Genomic DNA, 22,348 nt, shown 5'->3' on the forward strand with positions numbered 1-22,348 from the left:
ACTTAGTTTTATTTGCATTTAATAAAGAAATAATTATTTGCCGAACGTTTAATTCTCATTTTTATTTCTTATTATACAGACTGATCAAAGTTAAATACCTATGTTTAATTAATCGTTAAGAAATCTCCAGTATTGATTAGGAAACCTTAACTACAATTTTAAAGACAGCTATGAAAAGTAGCAAAACTATACATTTAGATTCAGATTTAGATTTATACTCCAACAATATCATTATAATGTATACAATGTGTCAAAATAAAGAGATAGATGTTACGTTTTTGGCATTGTCAAAAGCTTGCCTTCTGTGATTTTGTTATATTTAGGTTCTTTTAAAATTTCAATTAATACAATTCAGTTAATTAATTTGCATTTTGCTGTTTAAGTATGTATGTATATATTTAATTATTAATGTATAAGAGGCGAATTCAAACACTTGCGGCTACAGTTTTAGGACTTCGAGACAGAGACATATCCAATGTGTGCCACGATTCTCGCCGTTCTATTGACTGACTGTCGCCTGATGTGCTGGTTGTTGTAGTTGAAGTTCTTGTTGCTGTTGCACTGTAAAAAGCTACATTTGGGAAAGAAATCAATCATGTTATGTAGATATATATATATATATGTAAGTATATATAGGAGGAAAAAGAAAGAAATTTAAATCTCATTAAGTTTCTGCGTTGAGTGATTGGGATGGAAAATATTCAACTTGGAGTGAAGTTTGACTTCAAATTGAATATAATTGAACTCAAAAAGAAAAAGATTCAAAATTCCAGGAAAAAGCACTTCAAACTATCGTTGCTGTCTATGCTTCCTTTTTTCAAATTTTTATGTTTTTGTTTTTGTTTTTGTTTTTTTTGTTTTGTTATAGTTTTTAGTTAATTGTTGCTTTAAAATTGTTGTCGAGTTGACTTTTTTGTTTTATTTCGGTTCTTCATTTAGTTACTGTCTAGTAACGCCGTCGCTCCCGCTCGCGACTGCGCGAACGCCGACGCTCGGTTGATCGATTGCGTCGAGTATCTCGCTGACGATCGCGATCCTTTTCACGTTCGCGCTCCTTGAGGCGCTCTTCACGTTCCTTGATACGCTGCTTGTGCTCCTCAATACGCTTCTGACGGAACGCCTCCTTTTCGGCAATCTGGTTTATATAAATAAAAACGGGATATTAAGCATACGTTGAATCGTTTCCATTTTCTGCTACTCACAGCTTCCGGTGTCAGAGGCAGCCAATATATACAAGGCGTCGCCTTTGTTTTGCGAAACAAATCATCCAATAGTCTGATGGGTGGTTCATTCTCCTTCTTTCTGGACTTTAACGCTGTGTATGTGTAAGAGCACAATTATTAGTATACATTAATCTGCCTAGTGTTAAGCTGCTGGTTACCTGGTGATCCGCTCCTGCTTCGTCCATGTACACGTTGTTCGCTGCGTTCGCGATCACGTTCGCGTCCTCCACGTTCGCGCTCTCGTGATCGTTTTCGATCCTGCCCACCGCGCTCTAGCTCATCACCCACTTTACCACGGTCGGAATCACGTAATCGGGCGTCAACGCGCTCTTTACTGCTGCGGCGCCTGTCGTTGCTTGACTTATCACGCTCATTTGGCTCCTTCTTGCCCACATCCCATTCACGCACCGGACGTGCTGGCTGTTGGCAAAGAGTTTTCGTTTAATTATGTTTCAATAAAGGTTCCCAGAGTCAAGCATACCTTTTTATCGCTTGCATCCAAGCGTGACCAAGTATTGCCCGCGTTCTGATTATCTCTAGTATTGTCTTGCGGATATTTGGGTGCCTCGTTCTTTGTCGATTGTATAGCCCGATCCATATCTGTGCGACTGCCAAAGTCAACATTCAAGCATTTGGGATTTGAGACTGGCCAACGTACACCATGCAAAGCATGACGAGTTTCAATAGCTTCGCTGTAATGTGAATAAAATTTATTAGAATTTTTATATTATACGGAATTCCAAGAAATTGACTTACTCCTCTGTTTCATATGCAACATAGCACTTCGATTTGATGCGATCGATCCAGAAACCATCTTCCTCGACGATCTTGCCCGTTCTCGCCAACAGACCCTTCAGCTGCAGCACCGTAAATGGCCGCACCAAATTGGTAATGAAGAGCACATGGCTGGCACGATTGCGGGCCGGGCTAGGTGAGCGGGCGACAGCACTTGTTTTTGACACGGCGGGCTCGATTGCTGTTTTACTTACAGCTGGCACCGTTGTTGGCACCGATTCCTTCTCATGGTTCGCTTTTGGTTGCGGTTTCTGTTTCTGCTGATGTTGTTCCTCATCTGTTGCATTGCCCTCATCGCGATCTTTTATGACACGCAGTTCGGGGGTCAACGATCGTTCATCTGTTTCATGATCGCTGGTAACGAGCCCCTCCTCTTCAGATGATGACTCCAATTGCACATCACTGAGCGGCACTGGATTCACCACATCTGCTATAATGTTCTTGAGTGAATCGGTTGATATAGCCAACACGGGTGGTGCACGTTCGGCCACTTTTTTGCTCAGCCATTTGCGTTTCCGTACGGAACGCTGTTGTGTAACATTTTCCTGCTTATCGCTGTTTGTATGTTCCTTGTTAGTTTGCTTTTCTACTGATTGCCCGCCGGATTCCTTGTGATTCTCCTTCGGCTCATCAGTTTTAACCGGTGTTTTGTTGTCATCTCGTTTGGGCTGATCCCCCTGGTCTGGGTCCGGTCTATCAGAATTCCTCTCCTCCATGTCCTCTGTTTGAATGTCTAATACATCGCTTGTGGTTTTTAGATGTACTTCATCCTTACTTGCTGTTAAGCTTAAAGAAGACGCAACTTTTACCTCTTCCTCCGCGGTACGCTCACTTCTGTTGTCCTTCTCCTTTCCCGTTTCCTTCGTTCCGTCAACGTCCGCTTCACCATCATTGTGTTCCTTCACGCACTTCTCCTGCGACTTCTCTTCGGCATCTACCTGTATGTTCGCCTTTCTCTTGGCATCCGCTGAATCTGTTTCGGATTTGCTTCTTTCTTCAATCTGCTGCTGTTCCTGTTCGGCTTGCGGTTCATCGGGCTTGTTGTCCATTTCCTTTTCGACCGATACCTTGATATCGATATCGGAATTCTTTTTGGTGGAACTCGCTTCCGACTCCGTCTCCGCCTTTACTACCACTATCGCATCTGAACCATTTTCTACTTCCTCAGGTATGGTTTCCACCTTACGCTCACTACTTTTCTCCCGCTGACTGCTAGCGCTTTGGCGCTTTTTAGGTGTCGTGCGTGTGGAGCGGCTTTTGCGCACTGGCGATGCTACGGCATGTTCTTCACTTGACGCTCGCTGTTCCCTGCGCTCCTCATTGATTTCTTCAGTTATTGGAGGCGCTTTAGTTTCTTCTATTTTTTCTACAAGCGTCTCATCCTCGGTTTTTTCATTTTCCGATATTTTACGTGATCGGCGACTGCGACGTGCCGGCAAAGGTGCAGGCGATTGAGATTTTTTTCGTTCGCTACGACGTCTCATAGCTGTAACTAAAAAAATACTGCTCTTGCCGTACACTTATGCCTCTGATGATAATACACTTAAATAAAATGCTGTTGCACTTATTTTTTAAAGTCAGCAGTAAACAATTAAATAGCACGCACAATTGATTGCTTAATTTGCGGCGTGCCCGTTTTTGATTACTCGTAAAAGAAAATTTTGTTGCCAGCGAAAAGCGTCAATCCGCCATCAATAGGTAGGGTTGCTTTTTTCAGTTGCAATCAATGCTTCTAAACTATCGCATGTTCTTACTATCGATACTTTTTTTTTTTTTTGTACGGTAAATGAAATGGTGTACTTTATCTGGATATACTGTTACTATGATGATAAAATTAACAGTGTATTTTGATTAATTCTGTCAAGTTAAAAAATCTACACTTTCTTGAATTTCATAAATATTTTAATTCATTAATTCAGGTTCAGAGATTACAATTAAATGATAATTAGTCCTTTAGATGTGTCGTATTCAATCATTAAAGTAAAAATATGAATTGAAACTTAAAAAAATGAATGTAAAATTTGTGTTTTACCTACTATGTTCTTAATTTTTAATATTGTATTTTTCAAATGCGTTAGATACTAATAAAACAGTAACTGCCCGTTCTTTACAACACTGTTTTGACTTATATTTCGTAATTGGGCTAAACAACGCAACCGACCGACCGAGTAAACGGATTGGTCATAAAAATTACAAGTTAATTATAGAATGCATTGCATTACAAAATGATAGTGAAGAATTTTGGTAAACTAGCACAGGTGTTGTGCCGCACGCGTTTCATGCGAACCATGGTTGTCAGTCCACATGACTACACAATCAGAGCGCATATCGGCTACAAATCCCTAGCGCAAGAATCGCGTACATTGGGTTCTGTTTACATGGATCAGCAACAAGAGAGGCAACGACATCAAGAGCAGTCTGAACAAAACTCCAAATATCCTCACACCGGACTTGTATTCGCGGCCATGTTTAGCTTTAATCTGTTTGGCGACGGCGAAAAAGAGGAGGAGACGCCTGAAACGAAGCTAGTGAATACCATAAAACGTTCAATACTATGCATACAGAAGGAACAGTATGACAAGGCCGAACAGATGCTACATCTGGCGCTTCGCATGGCCCAAGATATGCGATCAACAAACGGTATTACCTATGTGTACGATGTAATGGCCAATCTGGCCATGGAACGGGAGCAGTTCAAAAAAGCCGAAACCCTCTTTGTGGATGTAATGAGACGCCTAATGGCCGATGGCCATACGGAAGATAGTCCTAAAATATTGCACATCAGTTCCAAAATAGCGCATATGTCACAGCTACAGGGCGATCTAGTGAAGAGCTTTCAGGGCTTCCAATGGACGCTGCAACGGCTGGCCAAACTAGTGAAGGAAATGCCTGAGAATAGTGATGTACTGGAGCTATATGGTTTGACAAAGAACTGGTATTGAAGGTTGTTCCATGCTTCCTCTAAAATCGAAACCAAATATTCATCTGAATAGGATTTGACTAACAAAGCAGTTGTTTACGAATACGCAGGTTTGGTCAACTTCTGATGAAACAGGGCAAATATGAGGAGGCCAAGAACCTGTTCACAGAGGCTCTGAACATTCTCGTTGACGTCTACGGATACCTGAACGATGCCTCAGTCACTATTTTAAATAATATTAGCGTAGCTTATGTAAATGTAAGTCGCATTTAAAATATGTTTCAAAAAATGTCTCAGCATAAATATTTTATTTGGTAGCTTGAAAAGTATGCTGAAGCCAAGGAAACACTTTTACGCGCACTGAACATAGCCAAGGAGCTGAAGGATACCGCCCAGGAAGGCATCATTCAGGCTAATTTGGGCTTGGTTTATCTACGCGAAGGCCTGCTTGCTGAAGCCGAAGACTTTTGTAAGCTTGCCTGGAAGATTGGCAAGAGCAACTCGAATGCCGACGCCCTGGAACAAGCCGAGTATTGCCTGAATGAAATAAAATCATACATGAAGGGATAAACAGCTGCTGACTAAAAAAAAAAAAAAAAAAACAATTTTAACTTTGTTAATCAATTTGTTGAATTTAGATAGAAGATTAAATCTAAAGACACATTATATCGCTATTTCATTCCATTTCTATGAATTCATAGTTACATTTTCCTTTTTTGTTTTACATATTTGTTTCTTTCAAAGTGTATTTTACATGCCCACATATTTGTTATCAGGAAGTACATTCGGGCCATATTTAAGAATCTAAACGACTCCATTCATTATTCAAACTTGGCTATAACAATCATCAGGGCAACGCCTGTAAGAAGAGCCACAATTTCCTTTAAGGATTGCTTCAGCTTCGTCGACTCCTCCAACAGCTCGGGCAACACACTCACAGTGGCTATATAAATGAAGCCACCCGCTGTGAAGGGCAGCACCCAGGGCGCTGAGCTGTCATCACTGCTCCCCGCTCCAAGTAGAGCCAAAGCTGTGCCCGCTAAAGCGCCCAGCGCCGTGACCAGCTGCAACAGCATAGCCTTACGACGCGAGCAGCCCGACTTGATGAGTATGGCAAAGTCTCCGATTTCGTGTGGCACCTCGTGCAGCAGTATGGTGATGGTGGTGACTATGCCAATGCTATTGCCTGCCAGATAGGAGGCACCAATAGCCAAGCCATCGGTGAAATTGTGCGCAAAGTCTGCAGCTAAATTCAAATATCCAGATATTTCCACTTCACCCTCGTCATCTGCCTTTTTTGCCTCTGGTTTGGCCTCCGGTTTGGCATCCGATTTGGCCACCGTTTTGGCTGATTTTGACGCGGCCTTTTTCTTATTATCGGCGGCTTCTTTCTCCTTGACCACTGGTTTCGGCTTTGGTGCGCCATGACTGTGTCCATGTCCTCCTGATCCTGGGCCTTTCAGTATGCGCACAATTTTCTCCACGGAAAGAAAAGCAATAATGCCTCCTAGTACCCAGAGGCCGACACTCATATCATGCACATGACCATGTCCATCCTCGCCATCCTCATGATGATGATGATCGTGGGAATGACCATGCCCATGACCATGGTCGTGCTCACCATGGCTGTGTGGATGGGTTGCATGTGGTATCAAGTGTAGGAATGCATCGCCCAGCAAACCACCCGACGCGAACGCAAGCAAAACCTTAAGACGCGGCTTCATAGCCTCGCTATTATCGAGCGGTATAATGTAGAGCAGCACAAAGGGGGCAGCACTGATAAGCAGCGTAGAGCCTATGGAGTGCAGCCAAATGCTCTTTATATCTATTAGAAAAAAAATCCATTACAATAACTATGTATGTTTATCAGCTAGAGGCGGCGAATGCTCACCTAGTGATGCAGGCTTTGTGTGCTCGTGGTGACCATGGTCATGATGATGGTCATGATCATGGTGGTCATGATCGTGGTGATCATGATCGTGATGGTCATGATCGTGGTGGTGATGTTCGTGTTTTACTGGCGGTGCCTTTTTGGCATCAAAATTTTCATTTGCTTCGCGCGAGTATTTAAAACTGGGATTATGTTGACTCTGGCATATTGCCGGAAAGGATAGCAGTATTGCTACTAGTAAAATACCTAGCGCTACTTTCTTATAGAATTGCAACTTTGTTGGCTGATAATCAGCCAATTGTTTTGACATAGCCGTATTTCTCTATACACACGCGTCGGCACGTTTCAGCTTTTTATTAGTAGGTTGTGACGTGTGTATTTTTCTTTTGCGTTCTGTTGGAGTTCGACTATTAACCAAAACGATATATACTCATTATTGCGTGTTATCGATGCTGAGCTCAATTTGTATCGAAATGGTACAGTATTTTATTCGGTATTATTTCGCGTGTAACTAGATGGAATAAATATACGTAAAACACCGTTACGTTTTGTATTTTCTTTTTTATTATTATTTAACTGACTTGGCTATAGTATTTATTTAAAAAGTCCAATCCGAATACTTTTCAGATATGGTTTACTATGATTGATTTGTTATACAAATTTTCGACTTACCCCGGCAGTTTAATTTTAAGCTGTTTTTATATTCATAACGTTATCGACGCTCTATTTTCTTAATAAAATTAAGTTTCCATTAGCAATAAATGTTGTTCGTTAATCGTTCAATTGCAATTAAAATGCTTATATTATTAATCATTTAATCATATTTAGTTGGGTTTTCGTTGTCGTTAAACGAGGCTAATAGACTGTAGACATGTGTATGTGCATGTGCGTGTGTCGACATGTTTGTGTGTGCGTGCAAAATAATTGTTGTTGTTGTTTATGGTGGTGGTGTTTAATAAATAATAAAGTTGGATAGTAAATTCATGCATGAAGTTCTCTGGAACGATTGATGGTATCAGCTGGTGTTGTTGTCACGCAACATAAATCCTTGATAATAATTAACTTGTTAACATTTTTATGTTATATATGTATGTATGTATGTATATATACAAGCCACTTTGGTTGCGTATTGCTACAGTGCACTGAGTAAGTGCTCAGTACAGATTGATCTTCTTCAGTATTGTCTTGCGGCACATGTGGCAGGTGCGTAATGTTTCAGCACAATGGGAGCAGGCGCCATGACCGCAAAGGAAGGCCACATCTCGTTTCCGTTCCATACAGATTCCACAAAAATGCGATTCCTCGAATTCCAACACTTTGTTTTCCAGATAACGCAACAGATCGCCGGATGGCAAACGCGCCTGATCGCTGGGCGACGCCGTCAATGTCGATTGATGGCCAACTACTTGACGGCCGTTGGCATCGATGCGTCGCTCAATGGCAACGCCACAGCGCAAACATTTCTTCATGCGTATGCTGCATTCCTCGCAAGCGATCTGATGCAGGCAGGGCTCTACAAAAAGATATCAATGGTTATTAGAGGATAACTAGAGTCAAATGACATTTGAACATACCAAAGCGCACCAGATGTAGCGGCTCATTGCAGACTATGCACTCCTGCTGGTTGGAAATTATTACCGGCAAAGCTGCTGCTGCTGCTGCTGTGGCACCTGCCAGCGAGGCCTTTAGAGATCCGCTTGACTCGCTGCTCGTTGCTGCTGATGTTTCCGATGATCCCGATGGTACCGGTGGCTTTGGCGCTTTCTTACGAGGCGCCACTTGAGGCGATGTACCAGTGCTGGCTGCATCCGAGTTCAGTTTCTTATTGCCCGGCGAAGGCTGTAGACCAGCTGTTGAGGTGGCCGCCTCACTGGGCTTGGGCGGCGGTGGCGGTAAAGCTAATGAGCCAGCACTAACCGTCGCACCTGCATCCTCGCCAGCAACGTTACGTGGACTTTCATCGGCGGCTCCAATATCCAGGGCTTGCATATTCCGCTGCAGTGGCATTGGCGCTATCGTTGGATCCTCCGTTTGTTGGCCAAAGATTAGCTGTCGTATATTGCGATCAGTAATCCACTCAAATATGCTAGCATTGGCATTGTTTAGCTCCACACGACAGCCATGGCGCGACAGATAGATCAGCACACTGTACATCAGGCGATCCACGGTGCGAACACTCGTTTGGGCGAGGCTGACGAAGAACTTGTAGATTTCGGGCGCCTCTTCGGGCGAGGGATTAGCGGCCTGCTGTAAATTAGTCCTCTTAATGACACACAAATGCATGGCATTGTCGCCATCCTCGTCCTTGGCATTGATATCGCACGACAGCTTCACCAGACGCTCAATAACACTCGCATGTCCCTGGGAAACGGCCAACAGGAATGGCGTTTGTCGTCGATTGTTGCGTATATCTAGTTCAGCTTGTCCCTCGGTGACCAATGTCTCCACCACTTTCGCGTGTCCGTTTAGAGCGGCCAGATGCAGTGCTGCAAAGCCATCATCCTTGCGCACGTTGACTAATTGGCGCGACAACTGAAGAATGCGACGAGCAGCCACCACGTTGCCCTTGAGCGCCGCATGGTGCAGCACATTGAAGCCACGATGGTTTTTCACAGTAAAATCTAAATTTGGTGCATTGCACAGCAGTTCAACGACCTCCGTGTTCTCCTTTCCAATGGCATCGTGGAGTGCTGTATCACCGTACGAATCCTGGATATTAACATTCGCATTGTGCTTCAACAGCTCCCGCACGCAATGGGGCGTTTTCTTATGCGCGCAAATGTGCAGAGCCGAACAGTGGCTGGAATTGAGGAAATTCACCTCGGCGCCATGCTCGAGCAGTACGCGCATCGTCTCCGGCTGATTGCCAAAGGCGGCATAGTGAAGGGCCGAATCGCCTTCCTTGTCCACTACATTCACATTGGCGCCCTTGGAGATGAGGTATTTCACCAGCTCGACGTAGCCCTGGTGGGAGGCTACCTGTATGCAGGCCTTGCCGCCACTCATCACATCCACCTGACTAGGATTGACATCCAGATATTGTTTCACAAAATCCAAATGACCCTGGGCCGCTTCACGGACCAGCTTGTCGGGCACCGAACTGCCAGAGAGACCCGATAGCGGTGTCATTACATGATCCGTACGCCGATTACTCAGATCCATCATACTATTTGAACGTTCTGCTGCCGTTGCCAAAGGAGAACGCTCCAGTTTAACACATTTCGGATTTAGAGTCCATTCGAAGCCATCGTCCAGCTGCTGGATGCGCAGATCACCATCGGAATATACTTTAAGCACTTTACACAGCTTGCCCAGAGCCTAATGCAAAGCAAGACGATTTAGTAATCCATTATTATGATTCAGATCTAATTCAATATCTTACACAGCGCATGAGATCTATCCATTCGCCGTGTCCTTTCTGCAGTTGCTGCACTTTAGATTCATCGTTTATGATTGTCACCAGATCGCCCACGCGAAACGAAACAACTTTGACGAGTGCGGCGGGGTGAAAGGTCCAGCGATTGGGACAGTTCTCATATTGGACTCTGCAAGTATATTATATATTTAATGACCAAAATTGTTAAGTGTTTGTCGTGCCCACCTTATATCTCCCTTTTCGGTGATGCGATGCACAGTGCCCAATTTGGCGAGATGGTCGACCATACGCGGATTCCAGCCACCGTGTCCCTGTTGCAGCTTTATCAGTGCCTCCCCCTCGAGGCACACTTTGACGCGATCGCCCACAGAGAAGCTTGGCTTCACCATGGACACGATGGGCTGCTGCTCCTCGGGTTGACCCAGCACAGGCATATGATCCTTGTAGTAGTAACCACCGCACGTTGCTGCTATGTACTTCAGATCCACGTTTCCTTTATGACCCAGTCGATAGACGTTCGTTGAACCCGTTACCCACGATACGTTGGCTACACTGCGACACGACTCGTTGTCCCAGCCACGTATTTCCATAACCCGACCCGTTTTACCCTCACCGCCGTCCTGATCGTTCCACTCCCAGTCAGGGCCGCGCACAACCTTCGCGCCCACAAATATGCCACGCAGCTGTATGCGCTCTGAGCCCTTCCTTGCCGGCACACGTACACCCAGTGAGTTGGGCGTTGTGTATCGTACGAATGTATGCTCCAAGTCGTGAATATTACCACCGTAGCAGAAGGCACACAAATGATAATCCGTGCACTGAGCGCACTTAAACACAATGCCAGCTATGCCCGCCTTGGAGCAGCCATCACAAACGACATTTGAATGACGAACACCTTAAATGAGCAGGCACATCATTCAGAAATAATTGAACAAAGAAACAAAGAAGCGATTCACTTACCAACTTGGGCATTATCCACAATGATTAAATCGTATTGATTTTGATAGCCCACTCTGTAGTTGGTGCGATGTCCGGAATCCCAATTGACCACAACCGTGTTCTCTGGCGAATGTGTCGATCCACAGCGTCCGATTTCGCAGACGGTACCAACGTGACCTTCTCCGTTGTCTGTTGGTTGGAAAATAAAATACAATTGAAGTACATCTCTGTAACGGAGCTCCGTTTTCTTGGTTATTCTATACACAGCAGTTCTCCCCAGTTTCCGACAGCTCGCTAGAGCTATTTATAAGACGCCGCACACCCCAAAATGTAAACGAAGTACCAAGGAAATGTTTCATCCGGCAGGCAGACTATGGCTCTTTGGTTCTTTGTCTCTTGCCAAACATCTGCCCCAGCAAACATGGCGAGTTATATAGGAATTTCAGTTGGATACACATATACGGCGCAAGCAGCTGCACTCTAAATTTAAACATCTCATCGTTCAACTTCCACACAAGACCCCCAATTCTCTTTGATTTATTTTTGACGTGCACTTTAAGTTGGGGCAGGACTGTAAAACGCTTAACACTGACAATGTTAACGCTAGGCTGTTAATGTATATTCCAGCTATTTATATACTATAAACAATTGAAGAACTATTCGCAGATTCTGTTTCTCCAACTTCATTTATTCTGCTGCCCTCTTTTCTATGATACAAACGCTTTATTTTAGGAGATAGCTTATATGATATCAATCGTAATATCAAAGGGCATTCGTAGGATATTAACATAGCAACGAAATATTAGTTATAAACAATCTAGCATAAGGATGTTAGTTAACAGCTGATAGTTTACTGTAGTAGGATTAATAGAAATTAAATAGCTATATGAAGAAAGGAAGTTGATATTCCTTTTCGAATTAAAGACTTATGCTATTTATATCAATCTGTTCTCCCTTTCAGCAATAAGCATACATATATTCCTGGCAACGCCTTTAGTGTTCCACGTTTAAAAATAAAACATATACAAATGGCACGCGCCTTGGCAGCAGGCAGCGAAGGCAGCCGTTCGACTTCTTTTATGACAGCGAAGTAAAAACAATGTGGCAAGAGGCACATGTGTGTGCATATTACCCCGCACCCTTGTATTCCCTCCTCCATTGAACGATTTCTATATTATGTGCGTTTAAAATGCAGAGACAGAGATTTGGGAAACATTCCGCTCTGAGTGTGGCTAAAAATAGCGTCCCGTCCTCTTTGCACTCATTGGCAGCTATCAAAGTGCGGATCGTTTAGTGTGTGTAAGTGTGTATACACACACACAGGTATATAATTGTACTTATAAACAAATGGTTTTAGCTAGTCAATGCCTGAAATGGGTAAACAAAAATAAGTAACGTCCTACCTTGGTTCGACCAAATCCAATTTGGGCCGCGTACAACACGTACGCCGGGCGGAATGGAGGCGCGCATTCCAGTAATTAATTGTTGCGTCTCGGCCGCCTGTAAAAAGTACATAATATATAAAGATGTGCAGATAGGTACGTATTAATTAAATCATTGATAAAATATTGCGGGCGAGTTGAGCAGGGAGCAGCGAATATATTTGGGTCAAACGACAAAATCAGCGCATGTCTAACTGGAAATTGTACATATGTAAATATATATGTATATGTATGTATTTCGATGACGCGGGGCACTTTTTTTTTTTTTTTTTTTTTCAAAGAAAGAAATGCAATGCGGTTAACGCGCGTTGCATACAAATTGAACGAATTACCTACATAAATACTATTGGTTAATACTTGAGTAATTGAGTATTTTAAAAGTATTTTAAAGCAACAGAATATTGCAAGTTTTGGTTGACAACTTACTCAAGAAGCCCGTTGACATTACTACTACTATGATAAATTACAGTTGAAGTAATTTTTAAAGGCTTATCAATATAAAATCAAATTATGCACCATATTAACCCGCCTGACATTACTACTACTATGATAAATTACAATTGAAGTAATTTTTAAAGGCTTATCATTGTAAAATCAAATTATGCACCATAATAACCCGCCAACCACATTTGAATACTTTTTAATCAAATAAATTCTAAGCAATATGTGTATCGGGCGTGCCTTTGGGTATTTTGGCATTTCATTAGTAGTCGCTGAATGACGAACTCTTAAAGTGCAGAAATGAATTTTTTATAATAGGGGTAGAAATTGTGAATCACAATTGATAAAGATTTGAATATTATGAGCAGAAACTGATGTCCTCAATTTCTCTGCAGCTGCAGGAGTCGTCCATAAACTGAATGACGCATGAGATAAGACATATGGATACATATACCCTATATATTAGCATATCTACACTCACATTCATGCACATAGATAGATATAGGCATGTATTTGTTGAGGAAATGTACAAATTCCATTTCAGTGATTACACATAGTTTCCACAAGTCAACAACACGCGATAAATAATTATTTCAAAATTATAACAATTTGATTGTTATTTGTTGTGATGGGGACACACACAACTTACCAATGCAATTTTTCGCTTCCGTCCGAATGTACAACTGTGTGTATGTGTGTGTGTTTAAATGCGTGCTGGATGGCAGTATTATAATATCGCTTTAACACTCTATTTTCAGTAATCGTTTTGCACTAAATTTCTTCTTTATGTCATTCAATGCATTTCTGTGTGCGTAAGCTTTTCGCGACTCTTACTATTATTAATTACTTTTTGTATTTGTTTTATAATACACACAAATTCGTATCATGCACAATTTGTCACACAATTAGCATAATGTGCTACTTTGTATATGATTTTGTTAACTATATAATTTAGTACAACCCGTTATCTATATGCTGCAACGTAGCAAGCATGTTAATTTAATTTTATTAACCAAAATTGTACCTTAAAATTAGTTTTACTTTAATTTTATGAATGTAAAACAGTGTGGCTGCAAATTGCAAACGAGTTAAAGTGTAGGTGTTGCAAAAAATATATAGTGAAAAAATACTAAATATTGATGCTCCACACTTAACGCACGACTCCACACTGAACGAATGTGTAACCCCTGACAACATATGTAAACACAAAACAGATGTGTAACACATGCATAAACGGTCACACTGTTAGCCAACAGCAAGACGCACATTTTTGTTTATAATTCTTATTTTTATTTATATTATAAAGTTGTATGCAACATTATTACAAAACTATCATTAGAACCATGGCAAGCAAAAAGGCGACACTGTCAAGTAAACTGGCTAAGCAGGTCAAGCCAGAAAAACCAACTGTGAAGACCGGGTTGTGGGTAAGTACGCAACATTATTTTTTAATTTGAATGTTTTCATAAAATTGCGAGCATTTAGGATATTGAAGAATTACCCAGCGTTGCTGCTGCACGTTACTTTTCACCTGTTCAGACTCGCAAACAACGACAAGTGAATTCGCTGCCAGAATCAAATTTGCCCGCCAAAAAATCGCGCCTTGCTGTAATTTCAAAAACCTCCAAAATCCAAATGGGCAAAGCAACAATTATAAAATGTGAGGTGGTGCCGGAATGTGACAAGGTACCAGAAATTAAAGCAGAATCAGCCACCACAGTAAAAATCGAACCAGACTTCCCCAACATCAATTGGCTGCAGCATTTGGAAAATATTCGCTTGATGCGCAGCGAAAAACCCGCGCCGGTTGATACAATGGGTTGCCATAAATGTGCCGATGCGAATGCGAATGAAAAGGTTTGAAGGAGTTTGTCACATAACTTAACTATACTGTTGCTTAACTGAAGCCCTAATTTATAGACGCAACGTTTCCATATATTGGTGGGTCTCATTCTATCCAGCCAGACGAAAGATGAAACCACCTTTGAGGCAATGAACCGCCTGAAGGCGCAAACTCTAACTCCTGCTCGCCTGAAGGATCTACCTGTCGAGGAATTGGAGCGTTTACTTCATCCGGTTAGCTTCTATAAAGTATGTATACATTTTTGAATCTGGAATAAAATACATACTGACTTATATAAGCTCTTTGTTTTTCTAGAACAAAGCCAAATACCTAAAGCAAACCTCAGAAATACTCGTCGACAAATACAACGAAGATATTCCGAACAATATCAAGGAGCTATTGAAGCTACCTGGAGTAGGTCCCAAAATGGCGCATATTTGCATGGCGACGGCTTGGCAAGAAATTACAGGCATTGGCGTCGACACGCACGTGCATCGCATTGCCAATCGTTTGGCATGGCTAAAGAAGCCCACCAAGGAGCCGGAGCAAACGCGCATTCAGCTTGAGAGCTGGCTGCCTCGTCCACTCTGGGCAGAGGTGAATCATTTGCTTGTGGGCTTTGGCCAAACAATTTGTACGCCTGTCAAGCCCAATTGCTCTGAGTGCCTCAACAAGGATATCTGCCCAGCTGCTTTGTTACCCAAGAAGAAATAAGAAAGCTCAAATAGAAGATAAACATATTTTAAAGTCTTTAAGTGAAAAGCGAAGCTTATTAATATAGAATTTGCATTAAGCTCAATTTGTATGGTAGAGTCAAATATAAAAATATAAAAGATAAGATTAGAGATCAGTACTTAAAAATATAAGCAATTGTTCCTATAAACTATGAAGGCCCGCTAGAAGGCAGTGTAAATTAAAATTAAGATTAAAATTGAAAAAAAAAATAATGATAATTTTGCCAAACTTTTCAATTTTTTTGTAACCCTAGTTGTCTTCAAAATAAATAAATAAATTCCACATATTATATTGATTTTATTAAATGCAAAGGCTTTAAGCAAAAACCTCCAGAGATTTTTAATTTTATTATTATTATTTAAATTAATTAAAATTATATACAAATATAATCTTGATCTTGAACATCTAGTGTCCGACTTTGATATTCTTTAGCTATATGGAAATATTAATTCATATTTCAGAGCTTGACTAGCCCACTTGGGCAATGCTCATAGACTAGCCTCGGCCATTCTCTGTAAGTTACTTACCCACGTAGACAACTCAACCTGGACCACATATCAGCTGTATATTCTCTAATATATACATATCATCCCAGCAAGCTTTCATAACGGATGGCTAGAAAAGTTGACTCGTAATTCAACATCTGTAGCGCATTCGAATTCCCAAAGTTCGATTATAGCTGATCCTTGGGTCCTGTTGCCGACCTCATTTATTGTAAATTGACCTCATGGCGAGAAAGTATTATTCAATAAATTGCTGTTCATTTCAACTTGGTCGCATGAATTATGTGCACAAACAGCCGCAGTCATGGCCAAAACATCAGCAGCAGCACCACCAGCAACAAGGAGCCGTAGCACGTGACACCTTAAGGCTGGTGGGCCGGGGGCTGTTGGCTGGTGGACTCACTGTACTCGTCCTGCCCGCAAAGTCATCAAGTTATGGCTGGCGTGCACTCATCATCAGCTTCGTTGCGTGCGCGCTTTCCTGGGCAAGGGCACGGGATGTGGAAGTTTAAGGGGATTGGACATGGGTTTGGGTTCGTTTTTAGGGGGATTTTGAGTGTCGAGACAATCTGTGGCCTAGCATGGCTTATAAATGATGCACAGGCTGGGTTCAGACGTGCGTCCACAGCCAGAGCTGCAGACATCAGCATGCTAACTCGGCCCAGCCCCAGCCACAGCCGCAGCCTCACTCCTCGCACACACAGACATAACTTTTAAGTTCGAGACTTCAACGCCCCGTTTGTCAGGCTGTAATTCAACGCTGTTTACGTGCTCTCCTCCTCCCCACACAACTGCCTTCAATTCACATCCGGCGTGTGCTGCCGGCGCCATCGCCTCTGTGTGTATGTGTGCGTGTGGGTGTGACGGGTTTGCTATACTACTTAAGCGTGCGACAACAACAACAAGGAAACGTCCATCTGTCGGAGTCATGCGAAAATGTTTGTCTGCCTGCGTCTGTGTGGGTGTTGAGTGTGCGTGTGACTTGTGTAAGCATAACAGACACACACAAACAAGCACACACACACACACTCGTAGACATACACAGCTGCATTGGGATAAGCAAACGCCCTGCCGTTAGCCAAGTCGCAGTCGCACAGTCAAGTGGAACTCCAAATGCGTCAAGTGAGCGCAGCGCGATATGCGTCCTGCTCCTTACACCCGCATCCTTGCCGCCTCATTCCTCTTTCCCTCTCACTCCTCACTCCCTCTCAGTCGGCTGGCACTTGTCGCCCTTATCGCGCACCCACACTCGAAACAGTGGCAAAGTTTGCTGCAGACATCCTGTGGCGAATTATGGTGCTTTTTTGATTTAAGCCCAGTGCGGTCCTGACTTACTGTATGGCTATATATGTACCTCTCTGCATCTTCTTCAAAGCAGTCTGGTTCAGATTCACTTTACTAGTGGTCCGAGTTAGTCGGGTTAGTTCTAACTACTGTATATTTATCGGTTCATTGTTTGAACAGGTTTATTTATCTATTCTAGCGCTAAACGATTGACTAGTCAAAGTTATTACGACTATTTAACGATAAGTATAAGCAAGTATTCTATTATCCTTTTCAGCGCGAGGAATTCTACATTTTCTAAATAAATTAAAGCACTATCCATAGAACACATAGGCTAGACATGTGGAACAAACTTTTTCAACACCGAAAAAACTGTCTAAAAATCCGTAGGTTCGATCAACTTCGTATTTGCTCGGCTCTTCACTTTGAGGTTCGGTCTATGGTTAGTGATTCAAGGCAATATTTAAACAGTTAGTACTTTTTTTTTATTTTTTACATATTGGCTTTTTTGGTACATGAATATCGCATTAAAAGTACTTTCAAAATCAATTCACAGCATTAAATATACTCAAATTTGGTCACATTAAGCGAACTTGAACTAATTCAAATTTATTCACATTTTAGAATGAGAAATCAGGCTATTTTGATGATCACGTTGCAGTTCCAGTGGCTTTAGGGTTTTAGCGCTTATGAGTTACATAAAGTTATATATCATCAGCTCAGGAACTGCAAATAAAAATCATAAAACTAGTGCAATTAAGCACATATTTTAGTTCTCTGATCCGATCTGCATACATAACCGCACTCATTCTCTCTCCTCTCTGTCTTTCATTCCCTCGCTCTCTTTTGAATTGTGTGTGCAACTTTTATGCAAAAATAAAAAAATCGTTATAGGGCTGCCTAGACACAGATGTTACCCACGCGGCGCCGTCAGCGTTGAATTCAACTTAGTCAGCCGCAAAACAAAAACAGGAAAAGAGAGTGGAGGCGGTGGGTGGTCGGAGAAGGGATAAAGGCGTCGCAGGGTGCGATGACGGCAACTGTATGTAAGAAAAACTAAAACGGGTCGCTTAAAAATGGCGCAGTTTGTGTCGGTGCGGGCAGCATAAACAAAATGACATAAACAGGCAACGTGCGTGGGCGGGCGGGGCGTGGTGGGACGGGTCGTTTGGGGTGCTAGGTGTCGAGTCCTTGCACGAGCGTGCAAATCCCAAGCACAGGGCACAAAACAACAAAAGTAAACTTGTGAAAAAAAAAAGAAATGAAACGTACAAATAAAATCCACATCCACACGACGCAAATTGTATTTTTTTTCCTTTTTTTTTTTGTTTTGTGCTGTGTCCATGTCCGTACAATGTCCTGCGTCCGTTCCAATTGCTGGCAACAACTGGCGGTCGCTGCCGTCACGCATCAAGCATTCATGCCAGGCAACAACTACAACAACAACAACCAGCCACACACACACACACACACACACACTCATACAAAAAGCTTACACGCCTCCGCACGCGTCACACGAAAGCACGAAACCAATTTGAGCGCCCACATTCTCTCTCACCCAATTAGTCGCACAGACACACACACAAGCACACGCACGGTCGACCTCACAGACACACAAACACATGCACATTGCCCACTCTGCTTCTGCTTTATGCCATCCACATCAGCCATCGTTGGCGTTCGCTTCGTGTCGTTATCCTCGCGCGCACGCTGCTGCACACTTTTTGTTGTTGTTGCTGTTATTGTTGCTGTTGTTGCCCTTTTGCCATCATCAACGCCATCAGTAGCGTAAGTTGTGCTGCCAGCAGCGCGAGCTTAGGGGAGGGCGCACAGCCGCAAAAACGGCACCAACAACTACTTCAGTGTTCATGTATATGTGTCTGTGAACTTCTGTGTGTGTGTATTTGGCAACGTCGTCGACCAACAAGCGACACGATAATCTCGCACGTCGCATTTTTAGTTGCCGCACCCACCGCACCCGATGCCAACACACAGTTATGGTCCTGGCAGAAAGCCAAATGTGGCAAGTAGCTGCTGCCAGCGTTGAGGGGGGAGCAGTCAGGCTGGGGGTTATGGGGCTGAGCTGCCAGTATGCCAGTGAGTGAGCCAGACGTTGGGCGGTGGCGGCAGCGCTACCGACAAATGCTTTCGAATTGCCATGACAATCAAAATGCTTACAGGTACAGTGTGACCAGATTGTAGTAAAATCAGCAATATTTGCCTCAATTAGTAGTATATGCGACACATAAACTAATTAACGCCTAATTACTTATATGTATAAGCCATATACATACATATACTTTGCTTCAATTAGCGCGAAATTCATTCGTTTTCAATGCACTTTTAACCACTGTGCGAGCACAAGCACAAGTGCGACAATATCAACAAGCGTAGCTGCCGCCAGAGCTTGAGCCTGACGACGCCCATCAGACACACTTCAGCTCTAGCTGTCATTTCGTTTGCTTGTGTATGTGTGTCTGTTTATTATCGCCAGTGCGACATCCCCTACCACAGCAGCAACACCCCCGCCGACCTCTGGCTGCTGCCCCATCGACATTGTCAAGCTCGAGCCCTCGAGCAAACAGAACTTTGTCGTTCTCAGTGTATAATGGGTCGCTTTATATAAAGAACACACTAAAATATATAGATTTTCTGCTAGTATTTTTGCTGCTTGGCATTATAATAGCATGTTGTGAGCGAACAGTTTTCTGTTAACTGACAGCTGCTTAGCGCATGTAGATGAAATGAAACTTAAATGAATGATTTTAAATAGGAGGAATGTTATATACAAAATCTTGAAATACATTTGATTAAAATTTGTGAATTTGTTTATAAATAATAGTATATATGTATCTCATAAAAATGCTATTTCAATCAATTTCTGTTTGTTTCCCACACGTGCCTTGAATTCTACAATAAATAATACATATTGGCGCCACTGTACTTGCCAACTCAAAAGCTGCCGCCGCCAAAGACAAATAAAAAAAAACACACAACAAGCAAGAAAGTACAAAAAAATTCTGTGGCACGAGGCACGGAAGCATGTTGGCTGACGCTGGCGGCAGTTGCGACGCATAACGACGTCGATGACTGCCCTTCTCAGCGAGCGTGTAGTCATCGTCCTTCTGTATCCTTACCGTGCCACACCACACAATCCCACACCACACCACAGTGAACCACGTCGAGTCGCGTCGCGTCGCGCTGCCATTTTTTTACCCTCCGCACCGCACTTTTGAAGTTTGAGCTAAGTGACATGCTGTTTATTGTTGAAGGGTGTTAGAATTGCGCTCGGCGCGTACATACCAGTTGATTTGTGGAGCGAGAAATTATCCTGCCACGGCACCAAAGAACAACGCACGCGCCCGCATCGCCTGTACACGGCAACTAAATATTTACATCTAAGCGGCGCATAGCCGATGGCCAATTAAGTCAAACAACAATCGTAAATTCCATCGATTGGATAAGGGCATTATAGCTAACTGAGCAATGATTAATTCATCTATATCCTGATGTTTGACTTTCTAAATGAATATCTATTATTTTTTTATATCATTTTATAACTCTACTATATGATGAATATAGAAATATATACTAGGGTTTTTTGATATTGTTTAAAAAGTATGGATTTTTATTCTTGCATGGATTATACAATTAACTGAAACTAAAATTAAATTGAAAAAATGTTCAATTATGTTAAATTATCTATAATAAGAACCTTAATGTGATACTAATAAATAGATCATAATAATAAAAAAAAATTCTAGATAGATATAAGATATTTCTCATATAATCTAAAATATTTTTATTTATATTAAATATTGTAAAAAAAAAATTAAAATTAAAAAAAAATAAAATTAAATATTGTATAGTGTTTATATTAAACCAATTAGAACAACAATTATATTCATATACCAACAAAATATATAAAGATGAACAGAAGCTTCAAAAATTTTAGCAACACCCACGAAAGTATGCAATGAAAATTTGGCAGCAGTATTAGCTCTTTCAGTACTGCTTCGCCAATGACATAGTTCGCTAAGTGCTGGAATTTTTGCACAGTGTAACTTTTCACTTTATGCGCAACGTTGGGAAAAAGGTCCTGTTCACGCCATGCCACTCCATGCCAGGCCATGCCATGCCATGCCATGCCGTGCCTTGCCTTGCCATGCCATGCCATGCCGTCAAACATACAAACAGGACGCAAGGACAACGCCTGGCTGCTGTGGTATAGCTATGTACACCATGAATGTGCACAACGTCGACGAGACGCCAAAGTTGCTGGTTGTGGCAACGGCTGCGTCTGTGGCAGGCCAAGCGCCGCAATGGAAAATATAAAAAAATGAAAAACGAGAAAAAAAAGCGAAGCAAAAGCCCCAACACTACCAAACTCACTGCCCATCCATCCGGCCGTTCGTTCGTCCGTCCGTCCGTCCGTCTGTCCATGGCACGTACTTTAGAAATTCCATGCAGATGTGCGCCGCACGCCGAGACGTGTGTTTTGATTTTCAGCCAAAGAAGAACGTCGGGCAACGCAACGGAATGGAACGAAAGCGGGTTGGAGGCGGCGGCAAAGCCAAAGCTCAACGAACGAACGCAGCCAGCGCGCGCGCTCACACCCTTAAAGTTGAAAAAAGCTATAGGGAATGCACGACTAGTTGAATACTCTTCAAAAATTTGTAAATTTGTTTATAAAAAAATTTTTTTTTTATATGTACAGTAAGATGTTTATGTGAAAAGTTTGGTATTTTTTATTTGAATGCTATGGTATTTTTAAGGATCAAATTGGACATTTTTAATATGCAATATTCAAAATATATATTTCAATATTTATGAAATACATAGAATACATATATGCATATTTAAAATAATGTAAATGTTATATCTATTTAAAAATAACAAGACTTTAAGGGCCAAACAGTTTAGGATTCAAGACAATTTTAAAAATCTATAAATAAC

General features: G+C 42.1%; 5 protein-coding genes across 7 annotated transcripts; 2 read left to right on the forward strand and 3 right to left on the reverse strand.

Moving 5' to 3' along the window:
- Positions 1 to 270: 270 nt before the first annotated feature.
- Positions 271 to 3,728, reverse strand: LOC6576379 (apoptotic chromatin condensation inducer in the nucleus). 2 transcript variants are annotated; one of them, XM_015165145.2, is made up of 6 exons: positions 2,828 to 2,920; positions 1,980 to 2,751; positions 1,705 to 1,915; positions 1,382 to 1,643; positions 1,203 to 1,315; positions 271 to 1,135 (listed from the first exon to the last, which is right to left on the reverse strand). In XM_015165145.2, the coding sequence occupies exons 2-6, from the start codon at positions 2,732 to 2,734 to the stop codon at positions 947 to 949; spliced, it is 1,530 nt and encodes a 509-aa protein (XP_015020631.1). In that variant the 5' UTR covers positions 2,735 to 2,751; positions 2,828 to 2,920; the 3' UTR covers positions 271 to 946. The 2 variants fall into 2 exon arrangements, with proteins under 2 accessions (XP_015020631.1, XP_002002370.2); XM_002002334.4 differs by having other exon boundaries at positions 1,980 to 3,728.
- Positions 3,729 to 4,103: 375 nt separating this feature from the next.
- On the forward strand, positions 4,104 to 5,604 carry LOC6576380 (tetratricopeptide repeat protein 19 homolog, mitochondrial). 2 transcript variants are annotated; one of them, XM_002002335.4, is made up of 3 exons: positions 4,106 to 4,953; positions 5,049 to 5,196; positions 5,257 to 5,604. In XM_002002335.4, exons 1-3 carry the CDS (start codon positions 4,244 to 4,246, stop codon positions 5,506 to 5,508), a joined length of 1,110 nt encoding a protein of 369 aa, XP_002002371.1. In that variant the 5' UTR covers positions 4,106 to 4,243; the 3' UTR covers positions 5,509 to 5,604. The 2 variants fall into 2 exon arrangements, with proteins under 2 accessions (XP_015020632.1, XP_002002371.1); XM_015165146.3 differs by lacking the exon at positions 5,257 to 5,604 and having other exon boundaries at positions 4,104 to 4,962; positions 5,049 to 5,139.
- LOC6576381 (protein catecholamines up) lies at positions 5,544 to 7,251 on the reverse strand. The gene is made up of 2 exons (XM_032728598.2): positions 6,830 to 7,251; positions 5,544 to 6,763 (listed from the first exon to the last, which is right to left on the reverse strand). The coding sequence occupies exons 1-2, from the start codon at positions 7,137 to 7,139 to the stop codon at positions 5,760 to 5,762; spliced, it is 1,314 nt and encodes a 437-aa protein (XP_032584489.1). The 5' UTR covers positions 7,140 to 7,251; the 3' UTR covers positions 5,544 to 5,759.
- Positions 7,252 to 7,600: 349 nt separating this feature from the next.
- On the reverse strand, positions 7,601 to 14,115 carry LOC6576382 (E3 ubiquitin-protein ligase MIB2). The gene is made up of 7 exons (XM_002002337.4): positions 13,677 to 14,115; positions 12,548 to 12,644; positions 11,166 to 11,333; positions 10,431 to 11,100; positions 10,212 to 10,374; positions 8,404 to 10,147; positions 7,601 to 8,342 (listed from the first exon to the last, which is right to left on the reverse strand). The coding sequence occupies exons 2-7, from the start codon at positions 12,612 to 12,614 to the stop codon at positions 7,984 to 7,986; spliced, it is 3,171 nt and encodes a 1,056-aa protein (XP_002002373.1). The 5' UTR covers positions 12,615 to 12,644; positions 13,677 to 14,115; the 3' UTR covers positions 7,601 to 7,983.
- A 111-nt stretch (positions 14,116 to 14,226) lies between these two features.
- On the forward strand, positions 14,227 to 15,754 carry LOC6576383 (endonuclease III-like protein 1). The gene is made up of 4 exons (XM_032728599.2): positions 14,227 to 14,454; positions 14,513 to 14,884; positions 14,948 to 15,118; positions 15,186 to 15,754. The coding sequence occupies exons 1-4, from the start codon at positions 14,338 to 14,340 to the stop codon at positions 15,582 to 15,584; spliced, it is 1,059 nt and encodes a 352-aa protein (XP_032584490.1). The 5' UTR covers positions 14,227 to 14,337; the 3' UTR covers positions 15,585 to 15,754.
- Positions 15,755 to 22,348: the final 6,594 nt, after the last annotated feature.

The sequence above is a fragment of the Drosophila mojavensis genome, unplaced genomic scaffold, assembly GCF_018153725.1.
Source record: "Drosophila mojavensis isolate 15081-1352.22 unplaced genomic scaffold, ASM1815372v1 contig_36, whole genome shotgun sequence".
In the NCBI taxonomy this organism is placed as follows: Eukaryota; Metazoa; Arthropoda; class Insecta; order Diptera; family Drosophilidae; genus Drosophila; species Drosophila mojavensis.